This window comes from Cyprinus carpio, chromosome B5 (genome assembly GCF_018340385.1).
Source record: "Cyprinus carpio isolate SPL01 chromosome B5, ASM1834038v1, whole genome shotgun sequence".
NCBI classification, from domain to species: Eukaryota; Metazoa; Chordata; class Actinopteri; order Cypriniformes; family Cyprinidae; genus Cyprinus; species Cyprinus carpio.
Genome location: NC_056601.1, coordinates 14,773,256 through 14,795,803, shown reverse-complemented (window position 1 = coordinate 14,795,803; position 22,548 = coordinate 14,773,256). Strand labels below are relative to the sequence as shown.

Here is a 22,548-nt window from a genome sequence, read left to right as displayed (position 1 = left end):
AAAAAAAAATAATAATATATATATATATATATATATATATATATATATATATATATATATATATATATATATATAATATATATATATATATATATATATATATATTAGCATATAAAATGTTTAATTTATCATTGGGGTTGGTTACAGTGGCATCACAAGTTATGTATAGCTTACAATTGAACTGGTTACAGATGGGACGAGGGCAGTAATGTTCACAGCACAAGATATTGAAAAAGAAAAACTGTAGGAATGACAGTAAGAGGTTTTGGTCTTCTTTGTTGTTTTAAAGATTAATTTAAGGAGGAAAATTTTTCTGGGCTGTCTGACAGCATAAATGCTAAATGATTTTGCTTAGCCAGTGTTTGCACAAGGGGTTGATATATTCTCCAGTGCTGCAGAGACAGGAACCTGTGGTTTTCTGAATGACTGGGGACTACTGTTTGCGCTAGCAGTGACAGTCAGTCTTTTCAAGTTTTAACAAGTCCATTTCAGAATCGAGGCAGCCACATTCTTGGCACTTCATGAACATTCCTCTCTGTGTCCTTCCTTTACGATGTCGCTGTCTCTCCTGAAAACCAGACGAACACCTTCCCGGTGTCGTCACTCACAACCTTTTGTTGCTGCAAAGCTGTGATTCATAGCCTGCTTGTAGTTTTGGGTGATGGGAACAGGAAATACTGGGCTTAATGAGCATGATTGGCTGGTATGATGTCATCTCTGCTTGACCCTCACTGCCTGACCGCACAGACAATAGCATGCTGTAGATATGGAAGTGCTTTTGTGAGGAGTGATTGCTCCCTCAGGTAGTGCTTAATGTTGTGGTTTGCTTTTGCTCTCCAGTCCCTGCCTGAGGGCTGATGGGTTATTGTGTCACTTTCTCTATATTTAGCTTGCTGATGGTACACTATATATTATTTTCTATGTTAAAAATACTGTATCCACCTTAATAAGCAGAGACAGTTATAAATAAGCCATTTGTAGGCTGATTTCCCTGAAAAGTGTAACTCTGTGGCTCTGTAGCACTATGAAAACATTTTTCTGTTTGTTTGAGCGTCCAGACTAGTCCCACAGCAGTAATGCTGGCACAACCAATATTATCATTATGGACTCTTTTCACACCATAGCAAATATTATTTTTGTGTTCAATCTGCTATTGTATTTCTACAACTTGATAAATGGGGAAAAATAGAGAGAAATGAATTACATCAGTCAGAAAAGAGATAAATGTCACGTTTAATGCCACTCCCTCCTCACCAGCATTATGGGAAACTTTGGTGCAAGAAAACATTAATTCTAGGATGCATTAAACTGATCAAAAGTGATTTTTTTTTGTGATATTACAAAAGATTCCTTTTTAAAATAAATGCTAAAAATGATGAACAAAGTTTCAGTTTCCCCAAAAATATTAAGCAGTACAACTGTTTTCAACTGATAATAATAAGAAATATTTAAAGAGCATCATAACAGCATATTATTATGATTTTTGAAGGATCATGTAACACTGAGGGCCTGAGAAATGGCTGCTGAAAATTTGGCTTTGCCATCACAGGAATCAATTACATTTTATATTGAATTATATTGAAAATTATATTATACTGAAATAGAAAATAGTTCTTGAAATTGTAATGATATTCTACAATATTACTATTTTTACTATCAAATAAACACAGCATTGGTGAGCATAGGAGATTTAGAGATCCAAACCTTTGAACGGTAGTGTATGATTGTATGATCATATTGGTTAAATAAACATAATAACATGTTTTATCTTTTTTTTTTTTTTTTGCCATGTAGCAAGGATGTAGCAATGCATTGTGCTCTTCTTCTAGTCGAAAGTCTCACAGTTGTGCTCAAGGACATAATGATATAGGGCAACAATGTGATCTTTGTATCTCTTCAGTTCACAGTCGTTTTGTTCTGTGAAATGAGCCAATAACATGAACTGAAGAAGTTCCATGGATTTGGTGATTTCTCTTTCCATTCACACAGCTTATTTACAGGGATCTGTAGCAGATACAGAGGTCTCTCTATATTCTACCAGCAGTGTGTTTACCAGGGTTCCTCCCCTCAGGTGGATCAGTGTGGCCTTTGTGTGTCCAGCCCAGCAGGGGTGATGGCTGCTGCTTCTGTTAATTTCTTATGGTATGTTGCGCAACTAAAATGACCCAGTAGAATGTTATTGTGCTAGCACAAGGAAAAAGGACCTCATAACTCTGGCCTCCACCCATGATGTCCTGTGGGCCTTTGAACTCCAGCCAAGAGCATGATGAAATGCTTGGGAAAGGGCAGACCTCTCACCTCACCTAGAACCTGCAGCGTGACCTGAATCCACCTCAGATAATCTCCATAATTAAACAGGTACAGGTGTCAGTTTGGGCAGTTTAGGTATGAAATTTAATTGCATCAACCTTTTCTTTGTTCTAACATCCACAAGAGATCTTAAATATGCCTTTGGAATGCTGAGTTTAGTTTAGCCTTTTGTTGAGAGGAACTCGAGTGGTCAGCCCAACCCAGACATGGCTCTCTTCAGGGTTCATAAGGTTAGAGGTCATCAATGTGTGCATGCCACAGCCATTTACTGCATCGTGTCCCCATTCATCCATAGTAAAAGCAAAGTATTCCGTTCATGCTGTTGGTTCAGCTGGTGAAGTATTTAAAAAGGTTAGTTCACCCAAAAATGAAAATTCTGTTATTAGTTACTCACCCTCATGTCATTCCCAACCCATAAAACTTTTTTTCGTTTTCATAACACAAATTAAGATATTTTTGAAGAAATCCGAGAGCTTTCTGACCCTCCATAGACAGCAATGCAACTGACAAATTCAAGGCACAGAAAGGAAGTAAGGACATCTTTAAAATAGTCCATGTGACATCAGTGGTTCAACCTGACACAGGAGGTTAATAAATAAATAACCCGGATGCGTTGTGACTTGTTTACAAGCAGAGGAAGATGCACGTGTACATAAAACAGACTTCGTGAAAATGTTTGCAGATTTCGACAGAGACGATAACTTGACATTTTCAGCCCATTCTTACTTATTTGAACCAGAATATACAGATGATGAACTACGAGAGATGGATATTCTACATTAGCATCACACGCATGCATTGCGGTACTGTCGTGAACGCACGTCAAAGACTAACACGGAAGATAATAAATTTTGGAATAAAGCCGTTATTTTAGTTTTTTTTTTTTGTGCACAAATTTTTTTCTCGTAGCTTCATAAAATTAAGGTTCAACTACTGATGTCACATGGACTATTTTAATGACGTCCTTACTACCTTACTGGACCTTGAACGTGGTAGTTGCGTTGCTGTCTGTGCAGGGTCAGAAAGCTCTCGTATTTCATCAAAAATACCTTATTTTGTGTTCCGAAGATGAACAAAGGTCTTACAGGTTTGCAGCGACATGACAGAAAGTAATGACCGAGTTTTAGTTTTTGGGTGAATCCCAGAGTAGCTTTGTCAATTCAGTAATTCAGTGTTATACACTAACAAACGTCTTTACTGGATTGTGTCAAGTAAAGTCACATTTTTATTTATATAGCGCTTTACACAATACAGATTGTTTCAGCAGCTTTAGCAAATAAACAGAGAAAATAACTCGATACAAAGTACGAATATGAGACAAATTCAAATTCTGCTGTGAAGCAGCTCTAAAAAGTAATAGTGTCAGTATTCAGTTCATTGATGATTCAAATCAGTTCAATACCAGTGTCAGTGTTGCAAAGTTCATCCATAATGAAATGAATTGAATTCAGCTATAAAGCAGCTCCACAGAATAGAGGTGTCTTCATGAAGCTTAAGTTTTGCTTTCAGCCGATAGTGTCAGTGCAGTCAAATCACAAGTCAAATGACATTACTAAATGTTAAGTCTTTTAAACCCAAGCCAAGCAAGCCAAATTCAACAGTGGCAAGGAACCAAAATGTATGTTAAGAAATGGAGTGAAAGTACATATTTGACCACTACTGTATGCTTAACTTCTTTGCAAATAACTCCATTTTGAACATACATTCTTGGTTTCAAGGAGCCTCAGTGTAACTACTTTTTCGTGACTAGGCCCTGCATCTGCAAGGCTCTGCCACTCCTCATGCCCTCCAAGCTGGGTGGGGTATTAGGAGGAGGGCATAGGCTGGTAGTGAAAGAGGGCATTGTAGTTGGTCACCCACGCCTCAGTGCAGCCTCTATCGTTCCTGGCCTGGACCCTGGTGTAGTCAGGAACAGGGCTGAAATAGACACTCTGTGTGCAGGAACCAGCCAAACGTCTCGACTCGAGCCAGCTTCCTTTGGAAAACACCTCCCAGCATCCAGTGTGTTAGTGGAGACCGCCAGCTCTCACCCTGGCCCCATACTTTATTACTTTATCCCATCTTGCCTGCCCTGCTCAGGCATTCTAGATGTTATGCTTTTAGAAAATGAGCCTCATTTCTCTAAGATAAGACCTGCTGAATCTGTTGAGTCAGAATTCAGTTAATGGGCATATGTTTCTGCATAAGATTTTCCATCTATCCAATTTCCCTGACAAGACTTTTCATATCAATACATCATAACGCATCAGTCATGGGTCTGTGTGTGTTGTCTCTCTCACAGAGGACTGTGAAAAAAATATGTTAAGGTTATTTGCACTCTTAAGGCCTATTTATACAAAGATGAATGATCATTGTGAAAATGCAGTGCAAAAAACATTTTCATTTGAATTGATCTGTTTGACACAAACATTTGCTTGCCGTCAATGTCACTTATTTATTTTTTTTTTTTTTTTTTTTTTTGCAGAAAGGTGGTCTAAACTATTTTTAACTATAGAAGACAAATCCAGAACCTGTTTTCTTGTCTCTCTACACTTGTTTTTGTGTTATTTGATCATATAACGAATTAAACCAAAACACCATTTCAAATACAAAAATCAGAACAGTGTTTTAAAAATAGGAAAAATCAGTTTGACTTCCTTTCTTCTCTATAACAGGTGAGTGTCAGAAAAAGTAAAGTTGTGCATTACTGACATTTGTGGGGTTTTTAAGCACCACCTGTTGTCAGAGAGTGTATTTACATTTTCATTCAGCCTATCTGCTGATTCTTTTCACATTTGTCTAAACAGACATTGCATGCTGAAATCGTACGTGTTGATGTGAACAGGCTTTGAGGTCAAATTTGTATACATATATTATTAATATTATCAAATAGTTGTATTATATTTCTGTATAATAATAAAAATCTACAAACTATTTTTATACATTTTATAAATTATTTATTTATTATAAAAAGATATTATATAAATGTATTATAAAAATCTAGCTCACATTTCACTGCTTTTCAACATTAGTTTGTTTTTAGTTTTGTGTATGCCTGCAGAAAAGCTAAATTAGCCTGAATCTGGCTGCTGTTTCTAGACTTTCCTTCATGGTATCAGGAGGACTGAGTTTGGAAATGAAAGCAGCGCTGTTAGGGTCCTCCGGCAGTGCGCAGTCAGCTGCTCTATATGCTGAAAGAAACTCAAGATAAACAAAACCTAAGGACAAACCACTCGCTGTAATTTTACTCACTTTCCACCCCCCCAACAAAAGTTTTATGTTGTGATAGAATGAGTGACATTTTTCATCAATCTTTCAGTGAGTTCTTGCTGTTCTGTAATGTACTGTAGGTGTTTATGCAGTGACCTATCCTTTTAGCCACCTGCAGAGGAAGCGAATAGAGCCTGCTTGGCTGTGTAATTGAATTGAGCATCAAGTTGGTAGTTTTGGACAGCGGGGTGAATGGAACAGCAGGACACACCTCCGCTCTCTAGAGAACTCTAATTTACTGCTGTTGCTTCTCAAAAGCTTCAATCAACACGGATGAGATAATGTACTTTACACTGTTTGTTCATCCTTAGCACAGTTTGACGGGAACCATCTGGCCGGGCTCCAGGGATATGACTATTGAAGTGTTGGGTGTTTAGCTTATCAGATACAGCTGAAGAGAAGCCCTCGTTCTCCTGGTACTCTCTGCTCCGGGGCTCTGCAGATGATGTGCGGTCTGTCTGGATACTCGTGTTCAATTTATTGCTCATTTTCAGCACAGCCAGTACATTTTAATGTTGGGGATAAAATTGATTTAGTAGACCTTTTATTAGCACTTTATTTTGGGGGTGCTCTTTAGATTTATTTTTAGACTTTTCATCCAGGAAAATGATGGAGAGAGTGAGGGGGAATATACAGTAGTTTTTTGATGGCAAATGCTGATATATAGATAGCTTGGTAGCCACTGGCCGATATAAAGCTAAAAAATACGATATCACACAATTTAATTTAAATTAGTAAATGGCACAAAAATACCAGTTACTGCAATTAAAAGTATATTAATTTTAATGTTGTCAAACGGTTAATCATGATTAATCGCATCCAAAATAATAAAATGTACGTGTACTGTTTATTTATTATGTATATATAATAAACACACATACAGTATATATTTTGAAAATATTTACATATATATACATTTATATATTTATATTAAATATTAATATATTTAATATATAAACAACATATTTTTCTTAAATATATACGTGCATGTGTTTGTATTTATAAATACTTAATAAATATACACAGTGCACTCATTTATTATGTAAACCAAACTTTTATTTTGAATGCGATTAATCGTGATTAATAGTTTGACAGCACTAATTAATTTATTATATAGCTAAATATAAACTAAAATAATTTGAAATAATTTGAAAATGAATCATTTTGGTGGAAAAAATCAAATAAATAAATTCTAACAACAACAACAAAAAACACTTATCTGCCAATGCTGTTAATTTAAAAATGCCAAATATCAGCCAATATATCTGTCAGCCACTTGGAACATGACTAAGCCCAGATTCAAACTTCAGGTTTATGAGCCATGAGCTCTTATATGACCTTCTATACAATTTTTGATTCTGTACTCGAAAAAGCAATAAATACATACATTCTAATACATTTAAATCAATTCTCAAATGGTAGATTTGCAGATTTGTAGAATCACATTCATAAACTTTACAAAAAATGCACACAAAAACCTGGGATTGACCTTTATTAGCAGGTCATTATGTTCCCTCAGAGTGATACAGAATTGCATTATGTGGAGCTGCTGCCCAGATAGGTGAAGACATTTATATAGTACTCATTCATTTTTATTAAAATATGATTTATGTGCATATTGCAAAACTTTGACCTGTTCTTCAATTTCACAAACCCTTAATTTCAGATCTCTCCTCCTTTAACCTCCCTGCAGTGAAGTGGCACCTTTTTCATGATTTAGTGCTTAGGCATCTGTCAGTACCTATGAAATAGATGAGCTACAATTCTCTGCTTGCATCATCGCTGAACCTTTCTTTTAGATTTATGGCTCCACCAGTGGAAATATATTTTCCTTGTGTGAACAGTTAAGCAGTGTCTGACTCCTGCTATCCATGTAGTGGCAGTTGCTGAGGTTCACGTGGGCTGACGAAGGTGTTAAGAAACACAAGCTGTCTGTTTCTGTTTTCGTCTGCTGATGTCACTGGTACAAACCCCTGATGTCATTCTTCATAGTTCATAGTTAAACTGGAGAAGGGTCAAGGTCTGGCAAGAGGGCAGCCTTTGTAAAATGAGTTTTGCTGCAGGGCTGAAGCAGATGAAGCACATGGGGCTGCTTTGTTTTTGTAAAGCTTTGTAGTTTGGGGTCTTCGCTGGAATAACCATTATCTTAATTATGTTTAATTGAAGTTTTTATGAGTGTGTTTAAAGTAGACTCTTTACTATACACTTGAGTCCAGTTATGGGTCTTGGTTTACCACCAGTGTGCTCAAAAAGATTACAGTATTATCAGCTACTATAAATACCAGTAGATCTGCAGGGTGTTAAATCACTTTCTTAATAAATCTGCATTAAATGAGCTGAGTACAGCTTGTTTAAATTGATAGTTCATCCAGAAATACTCACAATAATCATTTACTCACCCTCGTGTCATTACAAGCCCGTATGACCCTTTTTCTGTGAAACGAAAAAAGAAGATATTTTGAAGAATGTGGGTTACCAAACTGTTTTGGTTCCGATTGACTTCCTTTTTTCCATTCAGTAGAAATCAATTGGAATCCTTACTGTTTGTCTTCCAAAATATCTTATTTTTTGTTTCACAGAAGTCAGTCATGTTTGGAATGACACAAGGGTAAGTAAATGATGACAGAGTTTTCATTTTTGGGTGAACTGTCCCTTTAAGACACTGCAGAGGGCCAACAACCCTTATTAACTTATCAAGATATTCTAGATACGTTTGTAACCTTTTTTTATCCTTTCTTGGAAACTGATCTTTGGTCAGCTGATCAGTAAATAATGTGTCTCTGTCAATAAGCAGATAAAATGAGCCATGCATGAAAACAGAACGTGTATGTATGTAATCTTGTTGTGATCAAGAATCCTTTAGGTTAATCCAGCTTACTGTGCTGCTGTGTAGAAACTGTAGGAACTGTGCGCTGTCTCCCATTGGTTAAGGGATGGGGATGGCTAGTCTTGAGCTGGGATGGGATGAGCTGGCATCAATGCTATAGATTAACCCTTTGTTTGACAAACCACTTCACATGCTATCTATCTATAGTTCTGTCATTGTATATAGTTTCATCATTCTATGTATCATTCTCTGTCCATTAAAGCCAGCATTTAAAGCATGTCCTGACAAACTGCGCTTTTCAAGTTAATATACATTTATATGAATTTCTGTTAGCAATGGAATGAAATGAATTGATTGCAATTCTGCTTCCTTAAATTTAGAGTTCTAATTCTGCATCCTGTTTGCCACCACAATTCAAAGTTAGGAATTTAATTTTAATTTAAAAGACTTAGTTCAGTTCTGAATGGAGCATAGCACTGGAAACACAATAGGAAAAAAATATTACTTAACTTTTTTTGTTGTTGTTTGATTTTAATCAATATTGAGCTTTCAATCGTCTAACTGTAGAGTTGTTGCTGGGCTTGTTGCAATAATGCAAAAATCAATATTTCCAAAAGCCTTTTAGTAAATCCACTGATTTAACACCACCGTCATCAGCGTGTGTTTTCAGCTCTACAGTATTTCATCTGATGCTTTTAGCTATGTTTTTTTTTCAGCAATATCACCAATTTATAACTGCTCAGTTACTTTATGAGTAATACAGGTAAAATGTAACAAATGTCAGCAAAAGGACACAATGAATGTCACAGCATATGGATTTGCATATAGAGACATCAAATGTTATTGGTTTGTGTATATCTATACAAAAAAAATTGTGATATGTATGTTTGGATATGCCAGGTTTACGAGAATATATTGCCATTGGGGATTTCTTTCCTTTCCGTCTGTGATGAAATAGGGAAGATTTAAAATTTCTCATGTTGTGCTGCTTTTGTTGTGGCATGTGGTCAACTTCCAAACCACTTTGCTCATTTCCTGCCTCAATGCACAGCCCCTCCTGAGGGCAGAAATGCTAGCTGTATATTTCTCTCAGAATTTATTGGTAGAACAACAACAATGTTGCAATGTGGCATACAGTACAATGCACCTGTGACATCAGGACCAGTCTGAATATAACAAGTCTGTACTTAACAAGAGGCAATGTTTTGAAAGTGCTGTATATGGTGAGGAAGGAAACAAACTTCAGACACAAGGTCAACACGCCTCAGATAGGAAACAAGATTTTGTTTGCTTGGGAAAAAAACAAAAAAACATTCCATCCAATGAGAAAGTAAAATGGTAGAAATCAGAAATCACAAGCCAATAAGGGAGATTTACAGAGGATGGTTAAGGAGAATAAACACCAAACCTGTTAGACTCTTGCTAGATTTAAAAGAGTTGGGCAAGTGAGATAATTTCAAATGTGTTTATTTTTATACAACTTTAAGTGACATGAACCAATAGATTTAAGTATTAAATATCTTTTACTTTAGCTTGCCATTGATACTGTCAATATCTGTTGTTGTGTTTGTCTCTAGCTGTATCCCAGCAGGCCACTCAGTGACTTTTTGTCCTATGCACTGACGTCGGGAATTTCAGTCTCACTGTCCTCTGGATGTTTACTTTTGCTCACAAATACATAATGCTCTCACATTCCACAACATACGGCTTCCTGTCTCAGTTGGTCTCCCACCCCCTTTCCTTGTCTTTTGGTCTTTCTTTCAAATCCACAGGAGTACACGTATTAACACAAGGCTAATTTTACTCTATGATGGCCCTGACACATTCTCTTGCTCCTTGTGACCAATAATACTGTCTGTGACAGTTGGTGCAGCTGTTGTTGAACAGATCTTATTTCTGCACTGTTATGAAATCATTCCCTAACTGCTAGATATGAGTTTCCACATGGGTGTTGACATATGTAACAGCCTGTGGGCACTTATAGAACATCCTAAGGATGTGTGTGAAATGGTGTAGGGTCAAAAATCCTCTTTCCACTATAAAGCTTTCTTTCATCTTTGCTTGTTTCTCACCATGTTTATCGATTTGTGGAAGACAATTCCCTACTGTAACTCGCTTCCTTTCCTTTGTTTCCCCTTTCTTGTTTACTCACTCTTCCATAAATCCACACAGCTTATTACCTCATATCCTTTACACTTATTCAAAATGACACTTTTTTCTTCTTCTTTCTTTCTTTGACTTGTATATTTCTCCTAAATCACCACAAAAGTATCCAAATATTTCAAGCCAGGCTTAATGTAAATACTTGACTGGCTCTGTTGCTGCAAAACCTACTTTTTCAGGTGATCCGTACACCAAAGGATAATTTGCATATGCAGGTTTATTAAACAGCCCAGTGTCATGAAAAAAACATGCCTGTGGGTACATTTCTGCAAAATGATATTGTGTTGTTTGTAGCACGTTTCATTGCACATTTAAAGTGAACTGTCCAGTGACTGGCGCTGAATAGCATGTTTAATTTTCTTCAAAACAGTTCATGTCAATGTAGCAGTATATTACGTTAGTTGTTGTATGTATCATGGCAGTTAAAAAAATGAATGCTCGGTGAGTGGCTGTAAAATATTAATGCTCTGTTGTGTTGGAAGTTAATCTACCTGCTGCACAAACTAAACCAATTGGGTTAACTTAAGCAAACATGAGAGAAAAAAACACATTTAATGAATCAACCATGCCACTTGAGCTTGCTTTTACGAGGCTTTGGGCTCTTTTGTGGAATAGTTTGACTTGTGTTTCACGGGACTTATACCCCAGCTAGTGCAATGCTGTATCAGGTGAGTTACCAAGCAAGTTTACTATATCTGAAAAGCCATACATTGAGCTAGTTTTGTGATTCAAATATGAAAATGTATTGGTTAAGTTGGTGTTTTACTGCCTCTAGTGTTCATTTTAGCTGGAAACAGTAGTTCTAATGAGCCTGGGTTGAAATATTTTGTTATATAACTATACATTTGTTATATAATTCAGCATTACTCCATCCTTACTGTGTGCTTTTGATTGTATTATTCAATTACATCAGACAGTGTGTCCTACAAAAGCCACCAACAGCACACAGGGCCTTTTGGCATTCATCTTCATTGTGCTGGCTCACTCTTCACCTATTTTCCACCTGGGTGAATACGACCCGCTGTGCCCCCTGGAACAGCCATCTGAAGTGGCTTAATGAATCTAAGAGCATGTCTGTCATAGTCCTGGCTTCAGTCCACCCTGAGCAAGCACTAGGCCTTCGTGTGATTCAAGTAAATTAAATTGTGTGAAACACAATAGGGTTGGTGAAAATGCTTCTGAATTGGGTGGCGAAGTTGGATGAGCTGTGATTGTTATCATTATTATAGGGTTGCTTGTTTTAAGAAAGTCACAAGATAATGAAAGCTCTCAATTTGTTATTATTATTTTATTAGATAGTGGGGGGTATAATAGTATTATTGGAAGTTAATGAAATAAATGGATTCTGTTTGACATACAAAGTCATACTGTAGACTTGTTTTTGTAGCCTTTTGTAAAACTGTTTAACCATATGCCCCTGTTGTTTTAATGCACTGTATCATGAAGTCTACTAAGAATGTCTGCATATAAAATAGCTTGTTTAATGTTAGTTAATCCTTACAAAGTAGTACTATGATGAATGGTGGTGTGTTATCAGATTGTAATCAAAGTACAATGTACAAAATACAATAAATTGTATTCAAATTGTTCAAGAACCAGTAATGTCTTATTTTAAATTCATTTTGACAGGGGTCTTCAAAACGGTGATGGGATCTGTGTAACCTTTCAGAGAATAAAAGGTTGAACAATGTTTTTAAGAATTAAAAAAAACTGGATTCATGTTTTTTATTATCAGGCAGAAATCATGAGATTGGTTGCTTTGTTAACCCACTGACAGCTAATAAATTGTAGGCCAACAGTAAGAAATAGATGTCATAATCATCTTTAGCTTGCACTATTTTCTAAGATAATATTACATTTACTGTAACAAGTTTATACATTCAACATTAACTGAATTGGTTAAGGGTGGCAGCAAAAAGTTTGAAAACCCCTGCGTAAATCTGCAGTTTTGTATTTAATCAAAGTAAGAGTCTGCACATGCATCTTTAATCGTGGAACTCTTTGGCAACTTTGTCTCTTTGGACTCTCGCTGCTTTGTAAAGATTTAATTGGTTTAACCCACGTGCTGATCTGAACCATATTCTCCACCTGCTCCACTGAGGCGCCTTATTCCGAGCACTCACTGCTATTGTTGAAGAGGTGATGTAATTCACGGTGGACTTGAAGCGGACGAAGACGAGGAGAAAGACCGAAATTACTGTGGTCCAGCGGCGCATAGACTGACAGCTTTGTGTTCCACGAGGCCGCGCGGGATGTATTTGTATCTTTGTTTACATGCTCTCTAGGAAAACCTGCTGTCGTTCGATACACCTACCGGGCCGAGACTGTAAACCCTACAGAAGTCAGCAGCACCGCCGCCTCCTCTCCAGCCCCACTGGTTGGCTCTCACTCACCGCAGCTCGTGTGACCCCCTCTGGACTGAAGAGAGAGAGAGAGAGCGGCTTGCGATGACAGCTGAGGGATGAGCACGGCCAGATGACCGTGTCAAACACCGACGGTCCCGGGCAAGCATTCATTCTAACGCTGTGACACAGTCACGTACTGTTTATTGCGGAGGAATGGCCATTTGATCACTTGATCACTTCAGAGTTGCAGTGAATGGGCTGGATTGCGTAAGACCGCGTGGTGATTTCGGAGTTTCAGCTTCTTCGAGCGACTCTTCAAACATGAATAATACGAAGAATCAGCGAGTAAGTGATCACGTTCACACTTAGAGATTTGATTTCTTGGTGTGACCACGATGGCGTATTTCGCCGGTACTGTTAGGGTTTGTGTTATAAATGTGGCTTATGGCGTAAATACACTCTATTGTGATGTTAATGCATCTGTGTAACGGATGTTATGTTGTTATCTCAGCTAACGCTGCGCGTTTGTGTGCAGGTGCGCGTGCAGCAAGGTCAGATACCCACGCGCACTCAGTACCTGCATTCACGAGATGATGCGCGGAGGAGGCTTGTCATTTTACCCTGCTGTACTCACTATATTTTCTTTTGGTGTGCTGTTGTTGTTGAGGAATTTAGCCCTTAGCTCTTTTGTTGTTTTAAAATGTTGATTAACTTTTAATTTAATCATTTTCCAATTAAGATATTGTGTTGACCATAAATAATGGCTGTAAATTTGCCATAATGACAAGATGCAGCAGCATGCATTGCCAAAACAGAACAATGGCAATTCATATTATTAAATAACATTCCATTTAAATTGTTTTAATGATTGCACAGGATGGATTGTGGTAGAAAATCATTATTCTTGAAACAATGATTCTACTGTACTGAGGTAACTGAACTCTGTAATGGGAGGGGAGTTTTCCAGAAAAAAAAAAAATCAATTTAAGGAGGATGCTCTGTTGAGCCCATTGCAAAATTTTCTTTTCTTGTGTGTTTTTTTTTAGAGGGTTTGTAATGGAACCCGAGAACTACTGTTGTAGTTTACCATGTTAGGATATACTGCATAGTTGAGACCCTATAAGTCTTCTGGCACAGTTCATGGCTGAGAGAGCATAAGCTGTTAAACCCATAGTCAGTATAGTGTTGACGTACACATATTTATGAGGTGTCCCTGCTGATTATTGAATTTCAATTTGTAAAGAAATCACTTTTGAATCTGATATTTTCAGCGAGTTAATTGAGCTGGTTCAAATCAAACAAATCACTCTTTTGAATCTGTTTTTTTTTTTTTTTTTTATTGAGTCAGTTCAACTGGTTTGATTTGTTCAAAAGTGATCCAAGCTGTTCCTTTACATGACTTTATTAAAACATTTTAGGTTATGTAATAGCCTATTATATAAAAGAACCATCGAATCATTTTTTGGAGCAGGAACTTTGACACACACTGAATAGATTCCTGGAAATGGCCGGACTTCCAATCAGTAATGTGTTTTCCTTCTTATCATGTTACATCTATTAAAGTCATATAAATCTGCACACTCCTGTAAATTTACAGAGCTCTCAAAATTAGCACATGATCTTTCCACACAGTATCAGAAACACACTCCTCCAACCAACCTTTATTCCCTCTCCTTTCTGTTTCACTTTTTTGCTCTAGTCACTGAGTCAGTGTGTTGTTGTGAGGATTCATAGTCAGGACCGTGTTAAACCACTGGCAGTCTGATGCAGAAAAGGTCAGGTTTGAAGAGACGATTAGATGCAGAGACAGCTTGCTCTTTTCGCTTTGAAGATTTCTTGGATTGTTTTAAATCATTTTGTTCGTGACCCTCAATGTGGTGTTTTCTCTCAGGAATTTAATCAATGAAGATCAATGTGAGAATGTTTGGTGGATTGTCATGATGTGCAGGATTCAGTTCAGGCCTGCTAGCTGCTGCTGCAGTCGAATCGCATTTAGTGAATCAATATTTGCTGAAGAGATGCCTTTCCTTCCTCGCAATTGTCTTCAGAGATGCAGCTAACATATTGCCCCTTGAGAAATCACAGCTTTAGACTATATTTGTAGATTTCCTGTTACAGTTCCATTTTGATTATATTTTATACGGTATCTTCATTGTGTATGTAACCGCTTTATTAAGCATTTATTTCAACTTATTTCAAATAATTGCCTCTTAGACCATCATGTGAAGTCATGGGAGACTCCGCAGCAAGACTGTTTACTGTCAAGCTGGACTGTGTGTAGTGTTTGTTTTGACAGTGCCATTTATCTGCACAGACCAGAGAATGACAAGAAGCGTAGATGGTTTGGGACAGAGACAGAGAGATGGATGGGAGAAATTTCACTATTATAGGCTGCATGGCTGAGTGAAGCAGTCCTGTCACTGTGGCTGCCAGTCTGAGAGGTTGAAATGCCAATGTGTTCATCACACTGGAGCACTGCTGAATCCTCAGCTTCACTCACACTCACATTGCCCATATGGAAGGGTGTATTCATGAGTGCCTGCTCATATGTTTGTGTGTGTGGTGGAATCAGTTGCTGTAACAATTTTAAGGCCTAAAATGGTGTTTTCAACCAGAGGATCAATTTAGCTCTTTTAATTTAAAAAGTGAGTTCAGTCTAATCAAAGATTTATTTTATTTCATTTACTGAAATAAGGATAAAGGTCTGCTGGAATGCATGGTTCAGTGTAAACTAAAATCTTTTTTGCTGTTGTTGTGAATAGTCATAGTAGTTAAGAGGTAAACCACTTTTAAATATACCTGCTCTTTATGTATATGTATGTGTATATGTCAGGGAGGTGCATTCTCAGAAAAGGCAGATATTTATTGTGTTGGAGACAGTGCTTTTGTGAGGGATATTTTTATTTGAGCTATTAAATATTCATGTCAAAGCTATGTTTTCATACACGAGTTAGACAGCAGTATTCTGTTGTAGTAGTGGGAGAGAGGGCAGCATGTGGGCCTTGTGTGTGCAGGTTTTTAATGTGCACTGCTCTTTGTGTGTGTCAGTGGCTCTGTGTGCTTTATCTGGAGGTGGTAGCTTTGAGCATAGGGGGGTCCACACACTCAAAACACCAAAATAACACACAAGCAGACTATGTTATGAGTTTAAACGGAGTATGTTCCTCAGGGGCCTTTTGCCTTATAGCTCACTGACCTCCTTCTGCAAAGCAAAAATGCAATTTAAACGTAGTTTGCCACTAAACTGCTAGGCTGGTGTTTCAGCATGGGAGGGTGACATGGCTGGTTGTAAATGATTACTACAAGCACGCTTATTAATCATTCTTACTTAGAATTTACAGCAGCTTTCTGCAGAGTGTTAATTTCTAAAGAACATTAAGTTCCCTAAGAATTCTTGTGACTTTAGTGTAGACTGTGTGTGTTATATGAACGAGCATTATAACTGTTCAGAGAAGTGTTTTTTTTTTGTTGTTGTTGTTTTTTTTTCATATAAAATAGCTGATTCAGGTGTCAGGATGCAGTCCCAGCAATATATGCAAAATCATGACTGTCCACTTCCTAGCACTCAGAACCAGCCTGCATAATGGACATTTTGGGACATTTTTGTAGTGAATCAGGAGTTAAAACAATTCAGACAATGTAAGCAAATAAACGCTATCAGCGAATGCTCTTCTCTTCAGTTTCCCACAGTCTTCTGTTTCTTTCCCTCTTTCTTCCTGCTTCGATGAGCTATTCTAGATTCTGGAAAACACACAGATCACACTGAGAGCAGTATTTCTGCTAGATTTTTCATCCTGCTTTCTGTGTATGTCTGGATGTGTTTGACATGTGTGTTACTAGAGCACATCTTAGCAGACTGAACTGGTGCAGATGCTCTATATATGTCTTAAAATATCTCTCTTTCTAGTTCCCTCATTTCCCCCTTCAAGTAACACTTACCCCGTTTTTTAAAATTGACAAATTCAGTATCCCTTCAAGGACCTGTATAGTATTTTCTGTTTCCATCACTCCTCTATTTTCTTTTTTTTATGCTTCCTCCTCTGTTTTCTCTGTTTTGTCCCAGTTTTATTATTTTCTCGTTTTTTCTATGTTTTCAGTCTGTCCCGGCCCTGCTGTGAGCTGCTATCAGCTTGCGTGAGAAAGATCTCAGGGAAATGCATGCCTGTCTGTTTATGTATTTGCATGTGTAAAAAATCTGCTGGGTTGGTGCATCTATTTTTGTCGTTTCCAGATTGTGTGTGAACAGAACTTGAAATAAATCTAGAATTGTTATTGCCAAGATTAAGTTAAATGTACAGTCTGTATTTTTTTTTTTTTTTTTGATCCCTCGTTAGAAAATGTACACGTAAATGCATAATATTTGCTGGGATAGGCTTCAGAATCCCTGCGACCCTACAAAGGGACCAGTATTTTGGAAGAAGAATGAATGTTTAAAATGATATTCTTTCACCTAAGATGAAAACTCCATCCATATCAGTAGCCTAATAAAAACGGTTTTATTTTACTTTGAGCAGGTCAACTCATAGGGGATCACATGATGAGTTAAATAATAATCAGTCTTACAGTCTCCATAGCTGGAAAGTGTTATCGAACACTTTCATTAATGGACAAACGTAATCAGGGCTGACAGTGTTATTGATAATGGAAAGCTTTTATTTTGTGTGATTTTTATATCTGCACCATTAGGTGGTACAAATCTGAGACAGCTCTCATATTGGTTTATGTAAAAAAAAACGAACAAAAGAACAACTTAAAGGTATGTGGATTGTACAATTGATGAGTGTCTTGCTCTTGCAGCTTGCATTAGAATTGCACTAGAACTAGAAGAACATTACTATAAACTGCACACTGCGCACACAGTCTTTATTGATTGTGTGTATTGGTGTAGTTTACTAGCAGTGAGTGTTCATCCATACTTACAGGAAGAACATAGACAGAAGACAAGGGAAAGAAAACAGAGTGATACTGAAACAGGCAAAACGCTTTATATTCCTGCACACTAGCCCTCAGAATGATAAAATGGTGCTGTGTTTGAATTTTAATTCAGCTGTGAGCTTGTTGACTAATGGGCCTCTCTCTTTCTCTCACTCCCTGATAATTGCTTATGCATATACTCCTCTTTGCAATCATCTTTCAAGTAAAGCTGCAGATCAGAAGAGTAAACAACCACAACAAAATCTGTAGATTTGATCTCCTAGTCTCTCCTTCCTGACCACAGCCTGCTTCAGTTTGAACAGTACTTGCCGTAATTATAAGTGAATGACAGGACAATGCTTTATGTACTAAAGAGGATTTAGTGGATGTCATTGTGGATTTAAATGACTGAGTGTTAATGCAATGACGTGAAATGGATTTTGAATGACTCATGCTCATGTTCAAAATAGTTCATAATATTCATAAGAGTTGGAGGTTTGAGGTCAGTATGATTTTTTTTTAAAAGAAATGCATACTTTATTTTTAGAGATTAAATAAATAAAAGGTGATAGTAAACACCGTTTTAAATAAATGCTGTTCTTTTGAACTTTCAATTCAATATAGAATCCTGAAAATAAGTTTCATGATTTCTGCAAAAACTATTATGCAGCGCAACTGTTTTCAACATTGATAATAATAAGAAATGTTTTTCAACCACTGACAATTTAAAATAGTAATATATTATACATTATAGTAATAATATATTCTAAATTGTAATAGTTCATCGGTTTACTATTTTTAGCAAATACATAGGGCTGTGCAAAAAATCTAATACGATTTTCATGCGCATCTCTTCAGTAAAGACGCTCCTGTGATTAGTAGTATATCTCCAGCACGTGCGTTAAGATCAGGGTTGCCAGGTTTTCACAACAAATCCTGCCCAGTTGCTTCTCAAAACTAGTCCAAAATTAGCCCAATCGCGTTTCCAGGAGGTTCCCTGATAAAAATTGCATTCCAGGGTTAAAATATAAGTTTTTTGGCAGGGTTGCCCTGGTAATATTCACATTTTAGGGGCTAAATATCACGTTATTGGTACTGGGGTCGCTTCAACCCGCAGACATGAAAAACAAAGCGGTTTTGTGTAGCTTGTTGGTGGACTACGGCTCTGTGTAGTAAATGCCGCTCCACCTGAACCAGTGTTGCCAAGTCTGCGGTTGTTTTTCATAACCTCGGGTTGAAGCGACCCCAATACCAATAACGTGATATTTAGCCCCTAAAATGCGAATATTACCAGGGAAACCCTGCCAAAAACGTATATTTTAACCCCGGGATGCAATTTTTATCGGGGAACCTCTTGGAAACGCGACTGGGCTAGTTTTAGACTAGTTTTGAGAAGCAACTGGGGAGGATTTATTGTGAAAACCTGGCAACCCTGATCTTAACGCACGTGCTGGAGATATACTACTAATCACAGGAGCGTCTTTACTGAAGAGATGTGCATGAAAATCGTATTCGATTTTTTGCACAGCCCTACAAATACAGTAAATACCTAAAATACTTTTTCAAAAACTTGGTGTGTTTGTAAATGTTGAAACCTGTATCCACCTCTTGGGAAGTCTCTTACTCTATTTCCATTTTTCTCCAGTCAGGTGAGCTCATGGCAGCTGAGTTTGTTTGCTCAGCAGGGCCTGCAGACCTGCACTTTAATAGACATGCTAATGAAGATATCCCAGCACTAGTACACCAGTCACACAGCTGCGTTTGTGCATTAATTAAGGAGTCAGTAGTGTATTGGGAAAACCATAACAAAGGGGCTCACTTCTTTGTTATAAAACTTGCCTTTGGCATCAAATACAGAGTTGCAAAACATTAAGCCTGTTTCTTTGTTACTGTAAACGATCCCAGTGAATGTCTGGAAGCTTGAACTTCTCATTTAGTCATAGTAGGCGGCAACTGTGAGGGTACAAAGCAGGCGGATCATGTCGATTCTACAGGGGGTCTTTCTGCTGTTTAAGCTCTATGCGCACACTCTCTCAGTCTTGATCTTAATGAGGCACAACAGCTCGGTTATGCGCAGTCCAGAATTAGGGAGCGTTCAACAAAACTGTGCATAGAGAGAGAGAGATGTTTACTATGATTACAGTAATAAACTTTCTCTGCTGGCGCTTCTTATTTGTGAAGACGTTAACTTAGTTTATTGGTCATTTTGGAGGTTCGAGGAGGTCTATAATTCCTGGAGAAATGTAATCATTTACATTTTCAAGCATTTCAATAGCAGCTGCTCAGTTGCCGCTCTCTGGAAATATGTGGTTTGAAATCTGCTGTCTTCGCTCATGGACATTTTTGTCTTTGAGCCAATCAGCTGAAGTGTAAAGGGAGAAAAATATTCACAGAGTGTTCAGTCCTTAGTTCGGGGGTGAACAGGGTCATGCTTAAACAGCCAAAATATGACCTCTTGGTGGGGTCAGTTCATTGGATCATCTTAGTGCACTGACTCTTGTTAATCTGTTTATCAGGTACCTTCTATCTTTATGATGTAAACATACGACCTCATAGCTGCAGTGCATACACGCCTTTATCTACCAAATGCCACATGCATAGTTAATGTAAAAGAAAGCTAACTCAGGTCATACAGAATCATACATCTGCAATCATGCATCTCAGGCGTTCATCAAAGTCAAACCAGTGTGAAGGAGAACTAAAGCTGAGCTCTGTTGCATTTTAATGCAGTCCATTCACAGGAAGAGCTGACATTTAAAAAGAACATGTCATGGAAAACAAGATTTTCCTTGCTCTTTTGAAATGAGAGTTCAATGTATGTTGACTCAATCATCCACAACACAAAGAACTCTTTCTAGTCCACTCAGTCCACAGTTATGGAAAATGTATAGTTTAGAAATCCTCATGGTATTTATTTCATAACCATGAGAACATTTGGTTTATAACCACTCATATTTGTACCTATTTAGTATTCAGCCATAATAGAGGTGATTTGCATATAGAAGACTTAAAGGTACAGTAGCCAAAATAGACTTTTTAATTTTAAGGGTCAGAGTGAGGTTGAAAATGGCCACTTCAAACAAAATTATGATTACATTATAACATTGTAATATACACTATCATTGAAAAGTTTGAGATCAGTAAGATTTTTAATATTTTTAACAAAGTTTCTTATGCTCATTAAGACTTTTGATCAAAATACAATTTACAATTTAAAATAGCAGTTTTTATTGTAATATGCTTTAAAATATAATTTATTCCTGTAAAGCAAAGCTGAATTTTCCTCAGCCATTACTTCAGTCTTCAGTGTCACATGATCCTGATTTTTTTATCAATGTTGGAAACAATTGTGTTGCTTCATATTTATTATAATTTAATTTTTAGTTTTTTTTAGAACCTGTGATACTTTTTTCTGGATTTTTCAGGATTTCATGTGACACTGAAGACTGGAGTAATGGTTGATGAAAATTCAGCTTTGCGTCACAGAAATAAATTCTATTTTAAAGCATATTACAATAGAAACTGCTATTTTAAATTGTAAATTGTAATCAGAAAACCAATATTAGAAATTGAAATAATGTTTAACAATATTACTGTTTTTTTTTTCTGTATTTTTGATCAAATAAAGACAGCCTTGGTGAGCATATTAAAAAAGAGACGCCATTAAAAAAAATTCTTACTGATCCCAAACTTTTGAATGGCAGTGTTATCTAGTAAAATAATGTACTAATTTAAATTCAGCCTACTGGTGACATAAATCAGGCATTATGGGGACTAGCAAATATTTGCTCCAGTATACATGATATTCAGTAGAGTAGTGTATATAGAACATTGTACATATTGTAACAAATTGTGTATGTCTGTGGCTCAGTTGTTCTACACTGGTGAAAACCTGATGGTGCACTGGTCCTTCAAGGTCACTGCTTCCACTTCTCATCACAGCTCTATACTTAGAGCTGCCAGAGGTGCTTAACCGCCAATTAGCCCGCTTGAGCTGATTAGAGACCAGTTCCACACTCGGCCTCCGACAGCATCAAAGTCTGAGATTAACAGCCATAAGGGAATACAGATCAGCTTGAGTGTGTCACCGAGGCAAGCAGACCCCCCACACCCCTCTTACCTCCACTAGCCCAGAAACTGAGCCTGTAAAGGGTTTAGCAGGGATCGCCAGAGCCGGGGCGTAACCTGGCTGAAGAAGGGCATCAAGTATCAGCCCCGAGATGAACATGCTGTGTTTGGGGAATGAAGAGAGGGTCGGTGCTGCTCGGAAATGGAGGAAGACTGGAGAGTGCCTGTGTTGGATGGATTGCCATTCATGTGGATTTTGCCTGTGTTTTTGTACAATATACAGGTTTTTTTTTTTTTGCAAATGTTAACAGGTAGTGAACCCCTTGATTTCATTTCAGTGGTTAATCCAGATCTTATGGTTCTGTGGCTAATGGTTTAATTCCTTATTTAAACTTGTATGCATTAGGTTTACTAAAATTAATGTATTATAATTAGAATAGGGTTTCTCCATAAATCGTTTAAACTTGTTCATAAAATGATTTGTATGATTTATTAGCAAATCAGTCTGACACAAAATAATTTTTAAATATTGATATCCAGTTATCACAAAAGGTGATGGGAAAATTCATGGCAATTCATTGTCCAGAAATATGAATGAACACTTAAAATAAATGTAAGTGAATGAATGAACAAATCTAATTCTTAAAGAGCAAACAAATGTATGTGATTTTA

General features: G+C 37.1%; 1 protein-coding gene across 4 annotated transcripts in view; it reads left to right on the top strand.

Moving 5' to 3' along the window:
* Window positions 1-22,548, top strand: part of LOC109053927 (rhotekin-like) — a 63,240-nt gene that overhangs the window by 19,367 nt on the left and 21,325 nt on the right. Inside the window, exon 1 of one of the 4 annotated variants that reach the window (XM_042724565.1) lies at window positions 12,531-13,239. The exons of the other annotated variants lie outside the window; for them this stretch is intronic. Within the exon in view, the coding sequence (XP_042580499.1) occupies window positions 13,216-13,239 (24 nt within the window). The 5' untranslated portion in view covers window positions 12,531-13,215. Of the gene's footprint in view, window positions 1-12,530; window positions 13,240-22,548 lie in introns of those variants that run through there. 4 annotated transcript variants of the gene reach the window in all.